General features: G+C 40.8%; 2 protein-coding genes and 1 long non-coding RNA gene across 5 annotated transcripts; 1 reads left to right on the top strand and 2 right to left on the bottom strand.

Annotated features, from left to right (window-relative positions):
- Positions 1 to 1,536: 1,536 nt before the first annotated feature.
- On the top strand, positions 1,537 to 1,774 carry LOC109512483 (uncharacterized). The gene is made up of 2 exons (XR_002167531.1): positions 1,537 to 1,633; positions 1,700 to 1,774. It is a non-coding gene; the product is annotated as an uncharacterized LOC109512483 (long non-coding RNA).
- ubash3ba (ubiquitin associated and SH3 domain containing Ba) lies at positions 1,729 to 13,689 on the bottom strand. Of its 2 annotated transcripts, none has more exons than XM_019864188.1 (15): positions 13,622 to 13,689; positions 12,997 to 13,491; positions 6,650 to 6,703; positions 6,190 to 6,376; positions 5,662 to 5,860; positions 5,417 to 5,586; positions 5,115 to 5,323; positions 4,532 to 4,676; positions 4,196 to 4,316; positions 3,993 to 4,115; positions 3,794 to 3,886; positions 3,488 to 3,632; positions 2,687 to 2,793; positions 2,383 to 2,492; positions 1,729 to 2,288 (listed from the first exon to the last, which is right to left on the bottom strand). In XM_019864188.1, exons 2-15 carry the CDS (start codon positions 13,122 to 13,124, stop codon positions 2,151 to 2,153), a joined length of 1,929 nt encoding a protein of 642 aa, XP_019719747.1. In that variant the 5' UTR covers positions 13,125 to 13,491; positions 13,622 to 13,689; the 3' UTR covers positions 1,729 to 2,150. The 2 variants fall into 2 exon arrangements, with proteins under 2 accessions (XP_019719747.1, XP_019719746.1); XM_019864187.1 differs by having other exon boundaries at positions 12,997 to 13,155; positions 13,299 to 13,681.
- Positions 13,690 to 13,953: 264 nt separating this feature from the next.
- f11r.1 (F11 receptor, tandem duplicate 1) lies at positions 13,954 to 19,048 on the bottom strand. 2 transcript variants are annotated; one of them, XM_019864234.1, is made up of 11 exons: positions 18,810 to 19,048; positions 18,596 to 18,733; positions 17,598 to 17,657; positions 16,847 to 16,963; positions 16,452 to 16,595; positions 15,764 to 15,966; positions 15,566 to 15,668; positions 15,221 to 15,328; positions 14,994 to 15,006; positions 14,793 to 14,853; positions 13,954 to 14,697 (listed from the first exon to the last, which is right to left on the bottom strand). In XM_019864234.1, exons 2-11 carry the CDS (start codon positions 18,645 to 18,647, stop codon positions 14,662 to 14,664), a joined length of 897 nt encoding a protein of 298 aa, XP_019719793.1. In that variant the 5' UTR covers positions 18,648 to 18,733; positions 18,810 to 19,048; the 3' UTR covers positions 13,954 to 14,661. The 2 variants fall into 2 exon arrangements, with proteins under 2 accessions (XP_019719793.1, XP_019719792.1); XM_019864233.1 differs by having other exon boundaries at positions 18,814 to 19,048.
- Between the last annotated feature and the right edge of the window lie 2,358 nt (positions 19,049 to 21,406).

The following is a 21,406-nucleotide window of genomic DNA, read 5'->3' as shown; positions in this document are numbered from 1 at the left end:
CTGTCCTCTGCTGGTAAAAACCTGAACATCAAAACATAGTGCAGGTATAAGGAAATGTCAGATAAGCAACAAGAAATATACTGATTATTCAGTGTATGTTTTTGTATGCGTATCCATATTTCACAAGATATGTGCTGTATATGGCAATGATTCTCAAGGTGTGGTATAATCACTAGTGGCACATGCTGTTGGTACGCAATGAACTAAATCACAAATACGATCTACAAAATGTAAAACTTTTTTAAAATCTGGTGGTCTTTTTTTACATTTAGTAGTCAACACATTTTTTCAAGTACAGAACATTTTTAAGTACAGTTCAGTTGTATTTAACTTTTAAACACAAAATATTGGCAGTTAATTTTTAAAATGTATTCGTTTTTAAACAGTGAAGAACAACTTTGATTCAGTTTTATGTTCAATACATTTGTGTACACAGTGTGTATACCTACATAAACAATTTTTTTTTGTTTGTTTTTTGTGATTTATCTTTTACAGCATTTTCGTTGATTGTATTTACGTTGAGGCCTAACATAGAGACATTCTTGTCTTCTCTGTTGTTGTTCACCACGACAAAGCACTCCAAAGAACATTCAATCACAGCAAAAAACTACTGGATTGTGAATGTTATCCTATTCCATCAAAACATTTAACAGAAAAAAAATGCAGAAGGCGGCATTAATTTGGCAAAAAAAAAAAAAAGGTTGATTGTAAAGTGTTATGCAGTTACCTCTGATCCACGTCTCCAGAGAGCCCGTTAGTCCACCTGGGAACACCAGGATCGAGCGCCATCTAGTGCCAAACTGCCCACTCTTCCAAATGTAGCTTCCAAAAAATAAATGATTTAATTATTTTAATAACCTGCTGCGCAAAGACAACTGAAAAATTACTTCATGTTTGTCTTACCCGAGCTGACCAACATTTTGAGGATGGTTGTCCATTTTCAAGTGCCACCTCCACCTGCGACGTGGTACTGTAATTACCCTCACAAGTTAGCTCCTTTAAAAATAAACACTATCAAAAACTGTGTTGCAACTCTCGACGGTTGCAAAATAAACTTGGAATCAACCCTGTTTGACAACAACGCGTCTCGACTTGTTAGTATATCTGCTCGCGTAATTGCTAAATGCCAAAAAGCTAATTAGCGTCATTTTCGTCTCCCTTTCTTCAGACGTCGAAGCTGTAAAAGTCAAAACAAACGAAGACAGTTGAACGTAACAGTACAAGATTGAAAGTTCTTCCATTTCCAGTTCCATTGAAAGTTTCCGAATCCAATGCTGTTTTTTCAGTGGCTGGCACAGCTGTAAGTGACGAGAAAACGAACTGCGACATTCAAATAGCAGTAAGACAACACGTTCAGAAATAGTTACTCCACCATCTTTATTCATTTGCAAGCGCAATGGGATATTAGGATTTATAAAACTTTTTTTTGACCTCTCGAAATGTACAATTAAGTGAAATGTGACAAAAGTGGATGAAAAAACAAAATATTTTCAAAAAAAGCATTACACTGCAGCAACAGCTGAAGACAAAACAAATTTGAAAGACGTTAATTTACACATTAAGTTCCAGTGGGGGTTATCAAAACTGCTTTGGGTCCACATAATAATAATAATAATAATAATAATAACAACAAGTGGGACAAATAAAGGATATCTTATAATAATAATAATAATAATAATAATAATAACAACAACAACAGGAAGAAGTCGTAGGTGGAACAGAAGGGCAAATGATACAGTATGACATTTACTGGAATAAAATCAGATACAAGAAACAACCCGTTTCCACCTTAAAAACAATGATAATTTCCTCCCTGCAAGCATTCCTTTTGTGCTTCTTCCTCAGCAAAGTTGTAGCCACAAGTCAAATAATACTTTCTGAAATGTATTCATGTAGCCTCTCATATAATTCTTGTCACAGTGTATACATGGGTGAGAGAATACAAAGACATGAGTCTAGCTACAGTTTGCTGTTATCATCACATTCCTGAGCTGTGCATATCAATACATTTGCCCCCCCAAAAAGGATGTTTTTGACAAGATGCAGTTCATGGAAGCCAGGCGTGTTTGTTCATTTTTTGGTAGCACTGTGGGTAAAAAATAAATATAGATTTTGCAGTTTGCGACGTTAAAGGAAATGTGTGGTAATCTTCAGTCTGGCATTAGCATTTCCCTCCAGTTGAAGCTGTGATTGGGTCCATGTGTCAAAGGCAAGATGGGGGGGTCAACCAGCTGCCACACCCCCGTCTCGCCCATTTCTTCACAAGCACAAAATCCCAAGTAGGGAATCTGTAGAAATGCACAGAGCAGATGCAACCCTGTGTTATTGAGGGAAAACAAGAAGACATTTTATACGATGTGATGTAACCAGCATCTGGCCGACCTTTCGCACTACTTGCACAAAGTCCTTGGAGTTTTGTGGGCTGAGTCCTTGGATCTGGCGAGTGCAGGCCTCCAGAGAGGAAGCATGGGCCACAATCAAGACCTTGTTTCCTGTGTGAAAGAGGTAGAAGAACCAAATTCCACTGACAACATCACTTTTTTTGCTGTAAAATGACACTCGTTAATTCATCATACAATTTTCAGCACTTGCAATATTCATGACGACAAAGCACAGTAGCAAAGCTGATAGTGACTGTCTGAAAATTGACAATTTGGTAAAAGACTGAGACCAAGAGTCCACTAACCTATATTTTTGCACTCTGATAGGATTTCTCGAGTCACTTGGAAGCTCCGGCTGATGTAGGTGTCATAAGACTCGGATACGACTAGCTTGTTAACGGGAACGTGAGGTCTGAAGACGAAGGACATACAGAATATGTTAAGGGCATATGTTAATACGTTAAGGACAGAAATTCATGTATCATTCATTCATTTGTTTTTCGAAACAAAACAAACTAAAAAATGAAATAATGATTGGTTAACGCAATATTCGTGCCAAAGGAGAAAAAAAAAAACGGAATGAAAAAAGGAAAAGGATTCGTTTTCCAATTTCAGGCAATGAAAAATGTGTTTTAAAAGAAATGATTTTGATGTTTTTTTTTCAATTCTGATATTTTCATCTGCCACAAGTTGCATGAACCGGAAGGGAACTTGAACTGGAACAGATCTTTCACCTTAATCGCGGTAAGTCACAGTCATTGTCATTCTTCAAGTCCACCTTTATTGAAATCTTACTGCACTATATTTTAAAACTAACATCATTACAATTACAGTGCTTGACAAAAGGTGAGTTCAATGGTGCTGTTTCAGGCAATTTTGGGCCATGTAACTAGCATTTGAAATGGGAAATTATGCAAATCAATCAAACTTCCTTTTATACATACAGACGCGGATATGTTCGCAAAATTGGAAATTGGCAAAAGAGTAAATTTCCACTTTTTCTTATTGAGAAAACAAGTCATTACTTGTATTTTTTTTAGCTTCTGTTTGTTTTGAAAAACTAATGAACAAATGATACACAAACTGTCAGAATATAGGCTGCATACCTGTATGTTGTGTCCACACTCAAGTTAGCAGCAGCCAGCTCTGTTGGGGGGATCCAGGTGGGTAAACAGGTGCCTGAAACCCACTTAGTCCATTCAAAAAGTCCAGGCTCCACACGGATTTTGGTCTTTCCCTCCTGTTGGAGACCTGAAACATATAAACCAACATTTAAACTGTCAGAGGAGACTTCCCTCAGGTTCTGCTTTGTATCGCCTGTGCACTATACAGTCTCTTGCATTTATTTATTTGGTCAGAGTTCATTTAGGGTCACGTTCAAATTTAGTATGTGAGTATTTGAGGGGTCCTACCCTGCACAATGTGTTGAGCGGTCTGGACGCAGCGAAGCGAAGGAGAGCAATAAACAAAGTCTATTGTGGTGTGGCTTTCCAACAAGGCTTCACCTGGGACAGAGCAACAACACGGTGATTATATCTGCAGGAAATATCATGGGGAAAATGGCACTTTGCGTGGAACAGTCCCTTTTTTTTTTTCCAAAACAGAACCAACCTACAAGACGGGCTTGCGAGGAGCCAAACACAGTAATTGGACAATCTTTATCATAATCCCTATGACCGCCGCTCCTGGGTGGCAGGCTGGATGGCATGTTGAGATTTGAGCGAATGTATCTGCCTACACATAGAAGACTCTACGGTTAGTTAGTTGTAACGAGATGGAAGCAAACAAGTGGTTGGTTCGCCCTGCATGCTCACCTTTGGCGTCAAAGCACTGAGTTACCCAGTGTTTCCCAAACACAACATCCATCCTCTCCCCATGTCGACACACAAACAATCTCATCTTGGACAAAGAGGACTGACCGGGTGTCCGTGTCACCTGGAACAAGGAAGGCAAGAAAATGCAAGGGGATGCCTCTCTGTCTGACAGAAAGTGCTCGGGAACAGAAAAATGCCTTCCCGCAGTGTCTAAAAAGGACTGCGGAATTGTCAAAAATAATTTAGTGACTAAGAGGTGCCCATGCAGCGTATCTGCAGTGTATGAGGTGAGACGTGTGAGGTTTGTACAACACAGACAATAAAGAAGTACTGCACCTGCACGGGAGGACCGAGGCTACCGAGGTTGGGAGGATCCACCAGACTGTCAAGGAGACTCTCGGTGTGCTGTTCATCAAACAGTAACCCGCCTAGTGTGGTGCCAGCGGTGGACGAGGAGGGGTAGTTGAGAACAGAATGAGACCTGAGGATTGGACAAAAAAAACACATTTTAATATTTTGTCAAATGGGGTCATGGGCTAGCAGGGCTACAACTCTGGACTGTGCTAGCTTGTCTGCTACCAGGCGACTGCAAATCGCTCTGCAACCTATGGTGACACAGAACAATTAAATGCGCTTTCACTAAATGGAATAAGGTACAATTAACCCGTGTATCCACCCTTTCGGTGACATCTTTGTTTGGTGGTGTGCATACAGATTTAACGGATGCAAAATGTGTGTCTTTGCGCAATAAAAGTTAGGAAATGGTCCGACTGAAACAGACATGTACGTGCATGCTGGTGTCAAGTGAAGTGTATTTATCTGGCCCTTAATCACAAAACAGTCTCGAAAGGCATCATGGGGCCTCAGTTCACAACAATTTATGATATCCCTTGATCGAGAGTCTCAATCTCAATCTTACCCATGAACAACCCAGGTGTCAGACTCATCGGCGCGGTTGACGTAGTTTTCAGGCAGCAGGCCGGACAGCCCCGTGCCTAGGGACGTCCCGTACACCCAGCCCTCACTGGCACTACTTTGCTCCATAGGTGACATGAAGATGAAGTCTCCAGGCACCAGTTCAAGCTCGTCATCATTTTGAGGCGCATAGGGATACATGACTTGCAGTGTCTCGAAGAGAAAAAAAGGGAATAATAACAATTCAGACAACATCTGAAAGGCCACAGTGAACCGTCACGTGTATTTGAGAGGATGTATTGCTACCTCATGATTAGCAAAGCGAATATCCCGGGAGAAGAGCACAGCCAGCCAGTCGCAGCCTGATGACACATCCACGTTTTTGGCCAACTTTTCCAAGACTGGAAGATGGCTGGCTTGGAAGTGGTATGCCAATGTGACATGGAGTTGCTTCTTATGGTGCTCAACGTGCACATCTGGACATAGAAAATGTGTGCACTGATGACACAAATGCAACGTTTGGACTTTGAATTTATTGCGCTAATATGAACCTGCTTTAGTTTCCGCTTCTTTTGCAAAATCGGCCGCAAAACTCTTCAGCACCTCCGCCACTTGCTCCTCCACAAAGAGCCCAATAAAGGTGGAGGAAGTGTACAGCTCCAGTGGAAGGGGCATGGGTATATGACCTTTCCACTTTGCCACACAGGTTTGGAGGGCATCTGACAGAGCCTCCACCTTTGCATCGGCACACTGTTGTGGACAAAAACAAAACCCATCCAATCCAGGAAGGTGAATTAAAGCAGGACTCGAATCAAATCTTAAATCAACACTGAATGAACGCATGCAGATTTTCTTGATTGAGTGAATCAGTTGCATGTTTTGTTATTACGCACTCTTTCAGAAAAGGCAGAATAATACAAAAACTGTTTTTTTCCTCAGTTACAAATTAATGCAGTATTGCTCAACAACAACAACAACAACACACACAAAAACAAAAACATTACTACCAATCCAAAATGTTGATGCTTACATAATCCTTCACCATTTGAGCACATCTAGAGGCGTGAGTTGACACTGACCATGAAAAACTGGCAGAGGGTGATGTGGGGAAAGATGTTGTGTGCCTTGTTTTTGCCGCACGAGAGGCGAGATTGCTGCCAGAAAACCGAGAGCTGCTGCAGCAGTGGACCACTGGGTCGCAGGTACAACACATATTCCCTGGGCAGAGGGTCATCCAGGAAAGGGTCGTCCACATGCGAAAAGAGCCTGGAGAGAGAGAGAGAGAGAGACACACACACACGCACACACACACACACACACACACACACACACACACACACACACACACACACACACACACACACACACACACAAGGGCACAAGAGAAGCTTTAGAAAATACAGGTACAACTACTATGACTATGCTAGCTCAGTGTCACTCTAGCCATTTGTTTACTATTGCTGAGCTTTATTCACATTCCAGTAGTAAATTAGTAACTGGGGGCCGGGGGCACCGTGTGTGTGTGCATGTGGTTCTCACCAGTCGCAAGCTGCCTGGACGTTTTTCCCTCCTGTCGAAACCAAAGCTTTCAAGCTGCAAAGATACAAAGATCAAGAGAAAAACACAGTCACAAAATCAATAAATCCTCTTCCGGCCCATGTTTATTAGAGGGAGATTGCTGCACGCCATGGGACAGTGAAAAGAGAACACACATCCTAAGAGAGTAGTAACATGACAAGACACACTCAATAATTCATACCAGGAGCTCCTGAAAGTGTACCGAAAGGGAAAGTCGAAAGTGATTGATTTGGACGGAACAGAGAAATTTTTCCGGCTGGTTTCCGATGTTGAAAATATTTTTGTAGCTCATAGCCAACCTGTCAAGATCATGAAGACTCATTCTTTAATCCTCATGAAGTATTTTGCATGCAATGTTTTCGATTATATTCAAAATATTTCAAATAACTACAGAATCCCTTCGCTCTAGTAAACGGCAAATAAAATCGCCACATTTATCAAGTGCTTAGTCACCCCAAGATACGGTTTGTCACACTTCTGAATAGACACAAACGGTCACTATCTGCTGTTGGGATGGAAGTCAAATGAAGACACTGCGGTATTATGGTCTAATCAAGTCACGCATTTGCATTGTGCCAGTGCTGCATTCACATTCAATAAGCTATTTTTATTTTTTGTCCAACTGAGAGGGTCCTCGATTCATTCGGCTTACAGACCCTGGGGCAGCATGCCCTCACTCAGTCCAATGTGCACAATGGGGACTGCACAAAAGATAGCTTGCGCAGCTCGACTACAACATGCATGCAACCATATCGCTTAGCGCATAGTCGATCAAAGAATAAACAAATGAGTTTCCCCTAGTTCTGTGCCGGAGGAATGGAAAAGTATTTTTCTCAAGAGGGCATGAAAGGATTACAAGCGGCTGTGACTTGAGAAATCACACGATCCAATCCTAGATGAAACCCAGGGCGGCCTGCTTATCTGTTATTTTCAAGGGATGAACCCTCGGTGACACAGAGTGAGAAACCCGAGCTCGGATTCCCTTCAAGTGGCATTCTTAAAGGCGGCCAGCAGAGGGGAGGCTCCGTTAGAATGAAAGCGAATGACATGGGAGAAAAGTAGAACAGAAGGCTAACTTGTCACAGAACCTGAGCACATTTTCCAAGTATGAATCACATCCCTCAAATCTATATTTTTTTCTGAGATGCTTTAAGTTTTATGTATTCCACAAAGTAGAAGCAGCCATGGACCTACGGTCTCAATAGCTGCATACATGATCACTGTCAACTCTGAGTTGGGTTGGATGATTACTCGAATTTAAAATCGTGATTTCGATTTTGGCTTCCCTCGATAGTTATGAGTTATGATTGAAGTAAAACAGTTAACTTGCGGAATGGTGTAGTGCCTAAACAGAGGTGGCCTTTCAAATGCTAGCGCAAAATTAGCATCAGCTTCAGGAGATAGTTCTTCAAATAGCGAATATTCACACACATTTGTTTTTTTTTTATTTTTCGATTCCTATTATTGTAGCATGTTCTTATTTGCCTTCTTTCTAATTCATTTTCACTTTAACCATTCAAGTTATATTTAAAGTTGAGTTTTGAAGGATTCAAGGAATGTTCCTTTTCTCCAAATTCAAGGATACAAAGATCCAACGACTTGTTGTTGCATCAACACTCATTTCCACATGACATAAATACTAAGTCTTGAAATCCATGAATAATCATTTTAATCATCGTGATTTCAATCTCAATTCAAAATAAAAGTGATTCTTGTTTTTGTCCATAATTGTCCAGCTCTAACTTAGAGCGTGCATTTGTCCAATTTTTTTTTCTAGTCACAATAATACGAAGGGTCATAAGAACTTGGGGGACTGCAGAGGTCTAATGATTAAAATTTCTCAATAGTTTCACCACATGGGCACGATTAAGTTGAGCAAAAACTCGATGCACCCAAGGACAACCCCATGGCTCAGCTCTACAGGCAAATGAACATTTACAAAACAAAGAGGAACACGATAACCCAAGCTGGGCAAAGAAGTTCCCGCATTTAACAAAAAAAAAAGAATAATTAAAATGTCACGTGTGGATGACACAGGCCGGGAAACCCCTCGTCGTGTCACACTTTGAAGCAATCTGGACCATAAAACATTTCCATACAACCGAACTTAATCAATCACAATGCCACAATGTGTACATACAGTCTACGTCGGTAAAATAGCATTTAAAAGAAAACGTGATGCATCATCACTTGCCTACTCACTCAAGGGATTCTCTGAACTTGACCACACATGATTTCACATTAGATGTCAGCAATTCTATTGAGACCTCGGTTTGAGTTGCCTTTTTTTTTTTATCTGCAGCAAGACTTGAACCGTGACCTTCTGTTTCCGAAGCCCAAGTCAGTACAGATGAGGTCTTGCCACCCCCGTAAAACGAAACAGAGGAAGCAGTGTTGTGTGGGCGTTTTTGGTTTTGTTTTTTTTGCCACGACAAATGTATGAAACGCAGCGTAAGGCAAGATCTGGAGACAAACAGTCATGATTAGGTCAGCTTTAGCAACAGAAATGTTAATTGCAATCTTCACAGTGAATTGTGTTTGTTAAAATATTTGCATAGACTTCAGAACGTACTCATGGAACAGCCGAGGAAAACACGAGTCTTCGATTGATGTTTCTTGCGGCGTTTAACGACAGTGAAGTACAACAACAAATATTATCCCTTTTCACGTGCCGACGAAAAAGTCTAATTATCCCCGTATCGGTGAGAGAAGCTTGCTTGTAATTGTTTGAGTGTTTTGATACTATTGCTGTGTGAAATTAGATGTCAGAAACACTGATGGCCTCTTATTTTTGGCACGTTCCCAAAAACCCCAGTAGTGTATAGTCAGTGTCTGGAACTGATTCTGTTTTTCCTGCTTCATTATTTCTGGAACAAAGACGTTCAAAGTCACATGTTATAACAAAGCGTGTCAGAGACTCCATAATAAAGGAAGTGAGTGGGCCAACTGCGTGGGTGAAGTATGTTGTTTTATGTTCCAACTTCTTGTGTGACAAGCTCACTTTGCTAGACATGAGTTGAAACTTACGCGGACGGGTATTTTGGAAGAAACGATCGAGTGTATCATCTAAATCTCGAAATAGAATCAAGAGGAAAAAAATTCAAAGTTTGTCGCCTCAACGATTGTCTTGTTTTGGAGCAGAAATGTATGTTGGCTGGATTTTCAATCTTTCTTCAGTACCGCACTACTGCTCAGTGTCGTGTTTTCTTGTATATGTGAGACATTGCGACCTCTGCATCAGCTGCCCTCAAACCACCATCTCAACAGAGAGCGCAGAAAAAGGTCACAAGCCACTTCAGGAAATGGGCGACTTCCGCTTAGCCGCCTTGAATCCAAGCTCAGTTTGTTCATGAAAAATGCCTGCACTGGAATGTGCTTCATGTATGTGCAAATTCTGTACCATTACAGTTACGTTGAATGGACTGAAATTCCATTCATCTGTTCCAACAACCAAAAAAGCACCACCAATATTATATGTAGGCCTGAACAAGTTTGAAAAATAACCCAACTCTGATTTTTCCCCCCCCCTCAATGTTGCAATTGCGAATTTAATATGCTATTTTTTTCCCAACATCCTTTTTAAATTAACCCTAATTAATATGACAGTTTAATTATATATTTCACTTACAATTGTTAACTTCGACTGTGGTCATATTGCAGATCAGTTACATTTTTTTAAAAAAAATTTCTTGGTCTATATTACCATCTGATTTTCTTTTTTTCTTTTTCACACACTGGAAACAGTCCAAATCAAATGTCTTCAAATCAGACCTGGGCCTCTTTCATGTGTGACTATAAATCAGATATCTCTGTGACATGTGGCAATGACATCTCTCTAAAATAAGGACATTGAGGATTTGCTAAAAAAATAAAATAAAATAAAAAACTTTAATTGCATGATATGATTAATGAGATTTAAACATGTGAAGACACTCATCACGTTAATAATTTCTCACAAAAATTCAAACCAAAGATATAACGAGGTATGAAAAGAGACAAATACCATTATTCAATGCCTTAATAAAGTTTTACGTTTTATAATGAGTGTTTCAACAACATTTCTAGGAAATGCCAATGATCCATCACCGGTGAGAAATTTTCAGAGCAGGGCCTTTACACTGTTTAATCCCTGCCGAACAGAGGGAAATATTAAAAACATCTTCATATCATCTTAATCTGATACAGAGCAGAATATGTGATTTTTCTGGGACGCTCCTTATACTAGCGTCAGTCAGTTTAGGTATACAGTACCTACTTTGTGTTATTGTGGCGAGTGAATGTCAGATACAGTAACATGCTGCACTATTGTGGTTCCGTGAACTCTGAGACTGAGAGCACAAGAACCCGCACATCAACTTCCTCTGTGTGCATAAAAAGATTAAAGAAACGTGACAGCAACCCGTATCGGCTAGCAGATCTGTCTAGCGGACCATTCTCATTTTATCTCTGGTCAGATGACAAAATCCATGATCGGCTTGGAAACACAAATATGTCCATGCCTTTTATTTTCCTCTCTCTCTCTCTCTCTCTCTCTCTCTCTCTCTCTCTCTCTCTCTCTCTCTCTCTCTCTCTCTCTCTCTCTCTCTCTCTCTCTCTCTCTCTCTCTCTCTCTCTCTCTCTCTCTCTCTCTCTCTCTCTCTCTCTCTCTCTCTCTCTCTCTCTCTCTCTCTCTCTCTCTCTCTCTCTCTCTCTCTCTCTCTCTCTCTCTCTCTCTCTCTCTCTCTCTCCATAAAATGTATGTGTTTCTTTGCATGCGTGCACCACACTGCCCCCTTGAAGGCCACATGAGAATCAGCACACATAGGTAACGGGCAAGTGGAAGAGGATTATTCTGTGTTAAGAAGTACTACATGTGCACGGGATACCCCTAGTACAGTATAAAGTAACATTTTATGGAGTGTGACTTTACTTCCAGTTACCACATTTTGTAGTGATCCAACCAAAACAAGCGACGTCATCGTTTTCTCATTTCTAATTAAAATGCGATCAAGAGACTTTTGAAGAGGGATAAGAAGCAAACGAGAGTGATTAAATGGAAACGGGATCAGTTTGCTTCCGGACATCGGACATGACCAGTGAGTGGAGGTGCCGCTGACTGGGCAGCACCTATCGGATTGCACCGGTAAATTCCCGAATGACTCAGCAACGATTGCTCTCAATTTAACAGAAGGGCCGATTGTCGTACACGCGTGTTCATGTGTGTGTGTGTGTGTGTGTGTGTGTGTGTGTGTGTGTGTGTGTGTGTATTTACGTTTCATACTCGCAACCCTCCAACACTGAAGGTCTTGTTCCCTAAAGCTAGGCTCTAATTACATATGTTTCCTGATCACAAAATGAGAAAATGTACCACTTTTCTCTTGTACATTACAATACATTCACAAATGTCTAAATAAATCATTTGAACTCAGCCGAGATGCTCTCTCTCTCTCAGTCTCAAAGTGAAACAAATAAATAAATAAATTGGATAAATTTAATGTTGGATGTTTCAGGACCCTTAACATTGGAAACATTCAAAAAAGCCAACAGTGATGAGTACTTCTCGGTGGAATGGGGACATTATTACCATATTATACTGCTTAGCACATTCAACTCACATTGCAGAGGTCATGGGTTCGATTCTGGGCATTGGTTTGCATATTATCGAATTATATATATATATTTTTTTTTTTTTTTTAGCGTGTGGCGTTGTATACAGTATCCCAACTCATTTTGAGCAAAAAGGTGGGGTACACCACACTGGACTTGTCTCCAATCGCAAGGCACTCATAGACAAACAACCATGCACATTCATATTCACCCCGATGGAAAATCGAAGTCTTCAATTGACGAAAAACGTATGTTTTGGAGATGTGTTTGGAAGACAACATGCACAGAATGGTAGATGTGCAATGACTTAAAAAATAAACCACGGCACAAAGTCACCCTCAATTTTCAATATCTAATAAACAAAACACAGTTCCGTACGGCGGAAAATAGTTTCATCATTTATGGGGCTTTTTAACATCATTATGTAACATCCATATTTCATTCATACGGGGCTTGTTTCTTGGCAACGCATCCATCGCAAAGATGAAGGGGGGGGGGGTTGAATATTTGAGCAGGATCCACTGAATCCTAGCAAGTATAACATCTGGGTCACACAACACAGCATCTTTCTGCAGAAGTGAAGCCAAAGTCTAAACGCCACATCAAAAGAGGGAGTACAGAACAGTAGTGTGTGTGTGTGTGTGTGTGTGTGTGTGTGTGTGTGTGTGTGTGTGTGTGTGTGTGTGTGTGTGTGTGTGTGTGTGGTGGGGCAGTGAACTCACGCCCTGGTTTTAGGGAAGCCCATGGACAGCAGCACGTCCAGAGTTGACCCATGTTTGACGGTGCCTGCGCGGGTCTGGCGCTGTCTCCGCGGGGTCACTTTGGCGTAGAGTTCCTCTTTCGCTGCCATTATTCACTGCTCCATCGGTAAGGACATTCCTCTGACGTATTTCATTTCATTAAAAAAAAAAAGAAGACATGCATATTTTACACCTAAAAAAACAGGGAAGCTAAAGTCTCATTTGGTGTAAATTAGTTGCAGCCAACACTGAGCTCGCAGCTCCGGTCAGCCATGCCGAGTCACCTCGACTGTTTGGGCCAGCCGTGGTCGCAAGCTACCGGCCCCGGCCGGGGAGCGGAGCACGTCGGGGTCGAGCTCGCTTCTCGCATCCGGTCCGCCGGATGAGAAATCAGATGCAACTCAAACGGTAGCTTCGTTCCTTCCACCGCGGACTTGTCCCCCGGAGGGGGGAGGGACAGAGAGAGGATCTATCTGCCTGGTAGACAAGAATCGGCGACACCTCAAGTTAAAGCGCCAGCGAGGCGTTAGATAGCGGGTAGGACACCCGTGGATCTCTTGTGGGAATGACAGCAATGTGATGAAGAACTAAGCGCTATTATTCTGACCAGTTTGAGGTGGTGTGATGCAGAGCCGATCTGGGGGCGGATGGTGGAAAGAGTGGTTCACACTTCCTGTCTCAGAAAAGTGGGCGTCAATGCGCATGCGCAAACGAGAGCAAATACAAAAACATCTGTTGCCATGGTAAATGTAGGCAAACTTGCTTTTTTTATGAGGTCGCTCTCATATATAGATATGTGACGTTACAAGAACGAACCGTGATAATAATTCTTTTTAATTCTATTTTTTTTTCTTTTTCAGTACTCAACATTGTGATGCTGGAAATGAACATTGCAATGATATTACAGCTCACTTATGTTGACATATCAGCAGACAAACACACATTGAAAAACATTTTATTTATTTACTGAAAAGCTACATCGGTTAATTCATCAGCTTCAAAATCTCACCAACTCTGCCGAAACCTTACAAGGTTGCACAAATAAATATTCAAATCAGATATTGTATCAATTCATACTGCTATACCAACATCTGCCCATATCAACCCTGTAAGCGCAACATTGTTGGAGGATTAACTACCAGAAAGTAAAAATTATCTTCAAGAAGAAGTCATAGCTGTGATAAGACTACACAAAATGGTGTTTAATATGTTACAAATTATTAATACAATACACACCTCTCTCAAACTCTATTGCTGTGCTTTTCATATAAAGCTCAATCACTGTTTAGGAAAAATACAGTACATCTACCCTGTTTGGATTATTTTAACCAATATAGTTCTCAAACTGAAGTCAAAGACAAACAGAATGTGAGAACAAATGTAACAAGTTCATTTCTGGAAGAAATTTTACAGTATTTTCAATGCAATGTTAATGTAAAATATTACAAAAAGTCAGTCACACCCAAGGCCAGTATTTTACCAACAGCACAAATAAAAATACGATATTTACAGCAGGCTTGTAAAAAAACGTATGAGAGGAATCTTTGGATCATAAAATGTTAAAAAAAAAAAAAAAACAATTACAAGGATGACATGTACAAACAGTAAAGGCACACGCTAAAACCAGCCAAGACTGTTTCTTGTAGACTATACCACAAAGGATGACTTTTGCTTAAACTCGCTCTAAAGGGGAAAAAAAAAAAACATTGATCAACATTTGCTGGCATTTATAGAACACATGAAGAGTAGTGGAAAAAGCCAGGCAGTGTTACACTTACATCATCATCTTCACCACCATACACAGAAGGTGGCTGGTAGACCACACTGGGTTTTTGCTTGCTACAAGACATTTAAAAAACAAAACCATTTTAAACTCATGCTCTTGTGGGGGAAACCTACACAGCAATGTAGATACTGTGGGAATGAATGGCCTAATGGAATCTATTGTGCCTAATGTAAAATGAGAAAATAATCCTTACCTTTCATTCATTCCTGTAATAATAAGGAAGGAAGGACATCAAGTCAGCCGTTGGTCAATTACAACATTTTGGTGACACAAACTACTCTTCTTAATTATAATTCGATTAATGTGAGTGTATACAGTGCTATGTTCTATTTGTGATAACACAATTGTTGCAAACAAGGAAGAAGACAGTGACGTGCTATACAGTCTAACAAGCAAAAGAATGCACGGGTGTATACTCACGGGGCAGGTATCCCTTCTTGTGAGCATACCAAATTCCCAGAGCGAGCAGGACGAGCAACAGCAGAGCCACGATTACCCCGGCAACAATGCCTCCGGTGTTAATGTCACCTTAAAGAATAGGATTGTAGTAGAAAGTCATTTTGAGGTTATTTCACTGAATTAACATGACAAATTATCGTATTCATCCAACAGCACATGAACGAATACAAAAGCAGTCCAGTGTGTGTGAGGTGCTCTCACTTTCATCATTCCATCAAAATTTACAACTTAATTTATACAAAAATAAGGCTTAACACGCATACGTATAAAAGATCAGTTTCAATGTTGTTATTATATTTCACTTACGGACTTCCATTTTCACAGCACGACAGCGCTGTGGAGGACCAGCAATGTTGAACGCCTCACAGGAGTACTGAGCTATATCTGTCTTTTTGACATAGGGAAACTCCTGAGAAGACATATGGCTTGGTTGTAAAAGAGTTCTATCTGAAAATGAGGTGCTGGCAGTAAAGTTGGTCGAGAGCGCAGAGCGCTGTAGCTCACCAAGTTGCCATTTGCAGAGTTCAGCACGTAGGTACTATTCTGGAAGCCGGAAATCTTGCTGGGTTCAGGTGGCAGAAGGATGTTGTCTCGGTACCACTTGTATTGAGGTGGAGGGGAGCCATCTTTATCGTGGCAGGACAGGATGACATTCTTGCCAGTCGTCACTGAAGTGGGGATCCTGCACAAGGGTGGTGACGGAGGCACTGTGGGAATAATGTAGTTTTTTTTTTAACTTCACTCACCCACTGCAACGTGGTGGTGTACCCCAAAAATATATGAAAATTAGGATGTACATAGAGACAAAAATCAGAGGGAAACCTCCAAATCTATTTTTAAAATAGAGAAAAAAGGGAAGAATATATATAAAATGTAAAAACATATAAATAAATAAAAATCTGAATATGCACTACTGTAATTTTAAGTTGTAATATCATCCTTCACCACTAGTTGGCAAACACGAATTTTTCAGATTCAGATTCAGAAAACTTTATTTATCCCCGTGGAATAAATTGGTTGTGCTTACTGGGTCTCATATGGCCCTAAACTAAAATTTTAGGGCAGCATTTGGACACTTTTGTGGCAAAATATAATACAAGTTAAAACAATTTTTTTTTACCAACTCTAACATGGGCGAAATGTATTTGAGAATGGGAAAAAAAGAGGGAAAAATGCCCATGAAAATATTTACCAAGAACGGTGAGCTTCACTCTGGCCTCCCCAAACTGGCTATTGACACCAGACACCTCACAGTCGTATACTCCGTTATCCACGCGGGTCACTTTGCTGAATCTCAGATTGCTGCCATACATCGTCACACGGTTGGCATACGGTGCTGTGAGAAAAGTTGCCCATTAACCACAACACAATGTATACCATTGCCAGCTTGACTTGTAGCATGCTTCTTTGTTACTTATTAACGGTGGTGGGTTCCTGATGGCGTCAGAGGTGAGTGGGAAAGTTGAAGATACAGTACAACTGTGTTTTGGGGAAACTGACTGCTACAACAAAGCATAACTAATATGTACATGTATCAACTATATCCGGTACAGTGACCTTGGAGAGATTTTGTATCAAATAACTTACTTGTGGGTTTCCCATTATAATAGATATATTTCTGTGACCCTGTAAGGTCTTTGAACTTCCACTCCACCCTGGCACTTGAACCAAAGTCCGCCGAGTAAGAGCACGTAAGGTCAACCCCTGCAATAGTAGAAAGCACAAGCAATTAAAATAGAAGATGTGGAAAAAAACATGAATACTTCATAATAAAGGTTTTTATAAACAAAAACCTTGCAACTAAGCAAATATAACAAGCTACAGATCCTTAAAAAAAAAAAACAACAACAACAGAAGGCCAAAATGATGTCTTAAAACACGTCTTGTTTTAGATTGGAAAGCTTCACCACTGTAGACAACAACAACACTATCTAAATGTGCAGCCATTTGTTGAGTGGCAGAGCGCAATCACAACTTGCCCCTCCGCCCCCCCCCAAAAAAATATCGCATGGTCAGCTGCATCCCCAAGAAGGAACAAGGAACAACAAGGAAGGGGCTGACTCTGTTGTGCCCCTGGAGAGAGGCCCAACAGGAAAAAAAAAAAAAAAAATCAAACAGACACACAAAAGGAAATTGCTACCAAAATAGCAATACCCCAGAAGTGTTTATAAAGAAAACACAACGAAAACAAAAACCAAAAAAATCATTACAAGCAAGCAACACCATCTAAAGCACTGCCCGTTGTTCGAAAAACAGACATCACTGGTCTCAACACATAACACGGTCATTCTTTAGACTATTGTGTTCAAAAAACAACAAAATGGAAACAAAGACTCACCTTCATTTTCTTTTACTTGCACATTTGCATTAGAAGTGGTCACTGAAAAGCTACTTTCACCTGTTGAGAAAAATACAAAATATAGGGGTTAATGATGTTAGTGATATTATAACAGAATAAACCTTACAAAGAAACAGAAATAGAGTGAACCCCGCTATCCGCTGGGATAGTAATTTACAGTATACCCTCAAGCTATGTCTTTAAGGCATGGTAATGTGTGATGTCAAATCATAACCTTGGAACAGGAACAATCACACACACACACACACACACACCCACACACACACACACGCGCGCACACACGCGCACACACACGCGCACACACACACGCGCGCACACACACACACACACACACAAACAAACAGCAGTGGAAATTTGGAAAATTTTAAAAATCAGTGTGCATTGAAGAAAGGGAATCAGTTGTTAAATCAGAAACATGAAGCTATTAATTTAATACTTTAGGTGCGGGTGTAGTAGTGACTTAAAACTGCACTGCAACATACAGAGAGCAGTTTCTAATTGATTTTCTTTCACTATCTCGCTACATGACAGGACAATTACTGGACTCACTTTATCACAATACTGTAATACATTTTGTAAATTAATAACTACTTTATGGCTTTCAGTATCGTTCAACGCTGTACATGAATTCAGGTAGAAGTCTCTTTACTTGGCACAGACGTCCTTAATGTTGTGACGAAACTATACATCTCACATTATTGGAATTCACAGGCAATTTCAAGTTTGAGATGATAAAATAATTTAATTCCACAAAGACTGAGTCCGATATGTAGACTACTACCAGTGGGCATTGTTAACTTCCTCAACACACCTGAGAAGAAATAGGCAGGCCTCCATTTTGTGAATTGCCTCAACGTTGAATACGTTGATATTTTTAAAGTACTGTAATTCGTGAAGATACTTCAGGATGGCAATCACATAAATATTTCAACCATTAAAAGACGAAGTCACGTTAACAAGTTACTTTTGTAACTCACCTGTAGCCGCGAACGCGAACAAGAGCGCCGAAACCAACCATGCGAAAAACATATTTGCGCTGCTCTCTCCACGGTGTGTTTCACTTCGTCTCCGTCGTCTGAAAACCCACCGAAATATGGCTCCAAAAAGTGTATCCACTTGAACAAAAACAGCCAATATCTGCTAATCTGATATCGTGTAGTTTAGTGTGATATGGACGACGGCTTGAATAACCTGCCCGGTCGTGGGTTCAGGTGACAAGTGCGTCCCACACTTCCGGTAAGAGATTTGATCAGGTGGGAAGCGATGACGGGGCGAGTCGTACAACAGGTTCGACAAGTCAGCACCGGGCGAAGGGCTAGAATAAGGAAATGCGTGGGTTGTTCCAAGTTTTGGTCAACCTTAATGGGGGCGAGGGGTTGGCTTTAGATACATTCTTCTGGATACTTGTTCCGCTTCACGTCGTTCATCCTCAGGATGAGTCAGCAGGGACTCGTTTGTTTTTAGAGTTGGAAACGTCATACTAGAGAGTGAAACTACCCGCGTTGAGGTGATTAACAATCATGGATCGTCTTCAGGTGTGCTGCAACTGTCGAAGTTCGACGAATCAATAATAAAATATATTTGCCACAATTTCGTCATCTGTCTATCTATCTATCGACCACTGGCGGAGAAAACACTTATGATTATGAGAACTGAGGACAATTAAGGTTACAATAACCTTTTAATATGGTACACAATGGACACAAATCAAACATTGTAATATGCTGAAGGTGATGATTAAAAAAATAATAATCCATAAACACTGACACGCCTGATACTCACAATAACGCTTGAAACGTTCTGGATAAACAACTAGCTTATTAACTGTCAGACAACCATCTGTGTTTTGCTTGACTGATGAACCACTGCTTTTGTCTCGAACTCCAGCTGTAATTGGCTTCTGTTCTTTTCACCTTCAGCATACAGTAAATCCAAACAAGGCAGGTTTCATGCAATAGCACTTTCGTCATTGTGCTTCACATAGCAGCTATACTGTCAGCCATTTGAGCATGTAAACATCCTTTGCATTACCACAAATGTTTTATAAATAGAGCCATCTACAGTGTATATTGATTTATCTAGATACCTCATGCATGCAATTCAAAGCCAGTATTGCTTTATATGATTGGACTAATTATTATTTGGCAGAAATGGGCAGATGTCTTGCATCACCCGGTTGGGGAAAGCTGATTCTGTCACTCCTGAGCTACGAAGCACTCATTGTATAGAACAGAATCACTATAATGATTCATCTAAGTGGCAATACTAGAGAATATATCACATTTCATTTCTATATTCCTGAGATCGTGCTTGAACTCAGCTGAGGATACGGTAAATGCAGTTTTACTTTTGCATATTAAGCCTAGATATGCTGGAAAACGTGTGTGCATTCAGCTCAACACACAGCCTTGAGAGTCCACTGACAGCCACCAGATGATCAGGTGGAACAGCTTGAGCGCCATGTTCACAGCCAGTGAAGAGCGAGCAGCATGGGAAGTGTCATCAAGGTCAACAGCAGGCCACTGCAACTTTGTAACAGGACACTCAAGGCAGAACAGGGGAGGAGAAGCTCTGCAATAAGAACGGAGAAGAGTTTTAATGGCCATCACTCACAATAGTTCAAACGGGATGTTCACAATCGAGGTAATTTACTTTTCTCCACCACAGAGGTTTTGGACGCTGATGCTGAGTCGGCCAGTTTGATATTGCAGGTGAAGTTGGACTTGCCGTTTGGCAGGTTTTTAAACAGCAGCCGGCAGATGTTGCCCGGGAAGATGCGGGCTTTTGCTCGGTGCTTGTAGGGGGCATGCTGCTCCTCCTCTGGGTTGGTGGTGTCCAAGAGTCTTTCCCCTTGTGTGTACTTGCAAAATACTTGGGGTGACTCAGCGGGAAGCGAATATTTGCAATCGAGCCTGACGTGGTTCTCTTCTATCGAGCAGTAAGATAACTGAATCACCTTCTGAGCTGATGCAAAGCCTGGAAGGCAGAGACATATTCACAATGACAAATCACACATTTAGAAAAAGATTATTTGTGAATACAACCAGGAACACACTCAGTTTAGAAAATATGTCATGAATGACCTTACCAAACAAAAGAATTGTGGTAAGCAAGAACATTCTTGCAACCTTCCTGGAAAAACAAACAAACAAACAAACAAACAAACAAACAAACAAACAAACACTGAAATTATTGTAGACACACACACACGCACACACACACACACACATATATGTCGATTGTGTCATTTCCATGTTTTAACATACATATTGAGTACAGTAATGCTGACTGCACTCTGGGAAGATGAGCTGGACTTTGTTACAAAAACATGATAATGCTACTTTGTCACAAAGGTCCTGACTCGTATTGGCCAACTGTGCCACAAGCAGGTGCAGTGTCGCCTTACTCTTCATGCTGTGCAGTGAAGAACTCGAAAGTTCACTGGATAAATGCCAACAGTGATGCATTTGAATGACCTTACCAAACAAAAGAATTGTGGTAAGCAAGAACATTCTTGCAACCTTCCTGGAAAAACAAACAAACAAACAAACAAACAAACAAACAAACAAACAAACACTGAAATTATTGTAGACACACACACACGCACACACACACACACACATATATGTCGATTGTGTCATTTCCATGTTTTAACATACATATTGAGTACAGTAATGCTGACTGCACTCTGGGAAGATGAGCTGGACTTTGTTACAAAAACATGATAATGCTACTTTGTCACAAAGGTCCTGACTCGTATTGGCCAACTGTGCCACAAGCAGGTGCAG

This window comes from Hippocampus comes, unplaced genomic scaffold, assembly GCF_001891065.2.
Source record: "Hippocampus comes isolate QL1 unplaced genomic scaffold, H_comes_QL1_v1.1 scaffold57, whole genome shotgun sequence".
NCBI lineage: Eukaryota > Metazoa > Chordata > Actinopteri > Syngnathiformes > Syngnathidae > Hippocampus > Hippocampus comes.
Note: the sequence above shows the minus strand (reverse complement) of the source record. Positions and strands in the feature narration are given on the sequence as shown.